Source organism: Peromyscus eremicus, chromosome 1, assembly GCF_949786415.1.
Source record: "Peromyscus eremicus chromosome 1, PerEre_H2_v1, whole genome shotgun sequence".
Lineage (NCBI taxonomy): Eukaryota > Metazoa > Chordata > Mammalia > Rodentia > Cricetidae > Peromyscus > Peromyscus eremicus.
Genome location: NC_081416.1, coordinates 94,783,423 through 94,785,477, shown reverse-complemented (window position 1 = coordinate 94,785,477; position 2,055 = coordinate 94,783,423). Strand labels below are relative to the sequence as shown.

At 39.0% G+C, this 2,055-nt stretch overlaps 1 protein-coding gene across 1 annotated transcript; it reads right to left on the bottom strand.

Moving 5' to 3' along the window:
• Nucleotides 1-891: 891 nt before the first annotated feature.
• LOC131900656 (olfactory receptor 2D3-like) lies at nt 892-1,815 on the bottom strand. Its single transcript, XM_059251963.1, has one exon. The coding sequence runs from the start codon at nt 1,813-1,815 to the stop codon at nt 892-894; it is 924 nt and encodes a 307-aa protein (XP_059107946.1).
• Between the last annotated feature and the right edge of the window lie 240 nt (nt 1,816-2,055).

Sequence of the window (2,055 nt, the reverse complement as noted above, 5' to 3'; positions counted from 1 at the left end):
AAGTTCAAATGTCCTGCTTAAGTCAAGAAAATTTTGCCAAGCTTCATCCTTTGACATTATCTTCATTCTCTATCAATATTCTTGTGACTCACCTAATCTTCAGATACTTCATAATTAGAAAGTAGTCAAATTCTATAGCATTGAGCTCAAGGGTCTTCTTATCCAGCTGTTTTATTTTTAGCTTTACATCTAGTCTTTTAAATATGCAAACACTCCTGTAATTCTATCACCTCTTATCCTGCTAATATGCTTTCTATTCAATTTCAGAAATTAATATGATTTCAATTAAAATCAAGGCCAGAAATATAACATTGGTTTCCATGTCTACTTCCCAAGCTTTATGAAGGTGTTTGTAGTATAAAATGTATCTTCAAAAATAAATGTATATGTATAAATGTATAATGTATAAATGTATACATGTATAAATGACTCTAGTTAACTTCATTGTCAGAAATATAGACTCCTGTTTGTGAAAGATTATTATTCCACTGATTTGTTTTGTTTTGTTATGGGTTTATTTTTTGACAGACACTAAATACTTATTTTTTAATTTCCATATTACTTGCATAAGCTAGTGAAGGATTGCTTCCTTGTTCATTCTTTTTCCCTCCCTCCTTCCATCACATAAGAAGGAAGATGCTCCCTTCATTCCAGTTTCTCCTTTCCTCCTTTTGCAAATCAAAACTAGCCCTTCTCTTTTCTTTTTTCTTTTCCTTCAGTTCAATTTTCTTTCCATGGTCTATTTAGATCCCTTTCATTTAAATGATCAATTGGATGAAGCATAAAAATATATGAAAAATGAGAAGAAAATGTAAAAGAATGACATAAAAGAAGAAAAATCTTGAAGAACATGTCATGCTCAGCACAGTCACATTGCCATTTCAGAAAATGTTATCTTGAAGTCATTCTCCTGAGAGCCCCTTTGACATCCTTGTTTCTCAGGCTGTAAATGATGGGGTTCAGCATGGGGGTAACTGCTGAATAGAACACTGAAATCATTTTATCCTTTTCATTCATTGTCTTGGAATTTGGTCTCATGTATGCAAATATTGCTGAGCCATAGAAGAGACCAACAACAATGAGGTGGGAACCACAGGTGGAGAAGACCTTGAGCCTCCCCTCCCCAGACTGCATCTGGATCACAGTGGAGATGATGTTCCAGTAGGAGATGAGGATGAGGGAGACAGGCGCTAGAAGGATGATCACACCCATTGCAAAGATGGCCATTTCTGTGCTGTAAGTGTCTGCTGAAGCCAGCTTCAGGAGGGCAGGAGGTTCACAGAAAAAGTGGTTAATGACATTGTTTCCTCGGTAAGGGAGACACAGTGTGAATGTGGCATCTACCAGGGACACAAATGTACCGCTGGCCCAGGACCCTGCAGCCAGCTGGACACATACCCAGTGTGTCATGATGGTGGAGTAGTGCAGAGGCTTGCAGACAGCCACATATCGGTCATAGGACATCACTGCCAGGAGTGCACAATCTGTACACCCAACCAGAAGTAACACGACTATCTGAGTTGAGCATCCAGCAAAAGAAATAGTCTTTCTCTTCACCAGGAAGTGGATGAGCACTTGGGGGACTGTGGTGGTAGAAAAGCAGAGATCTGCAAAGGACAAGTTTCTAAGGAAAAAGTACATGGGAGTGTGGAGTCTGGGGTCTGTGTGGATGAGGACGATGATGAGCAGATTTCCCAGCACAGTGAGCAGGTAGATGAGAAGAAAGAGGAAGAAGAGCAAGGCTTGGGTCTGTGGGTCCTGTGAGAGGCCCAGGAAGATGAATTCTGTCACAGACGTTCTGTTGTCCTCACCCATGAATGGTTATTTGTCTCTCTAGATGAACATCAAGGAAAGAAACACATACATCAGTTATGTCAGAATACCTACATAACTGGGTGTTTTATTAATTCAAAATTGGATATTGAGTTCTGTAAAACTATTTCCATGTTCTGAAAGACTGAATTTTCTTTTGGACTGTGTGGTCTGACATCAGAGAACCAAAAACTATTTTTGTTCTCCCCTTGTATCTTTTAGTGGCACCAAAAAGAAAAATAG

What these genes read in the sequence shown, in the direction of transcription:
- LOC131900656 (XM_059251963.1), bottom strand. Translation starts at nt 1,815, where the DNA reads ATGGGTGAGGACAACAGAACGTCTGTGACAGAATTCATCTTCCTGGGC.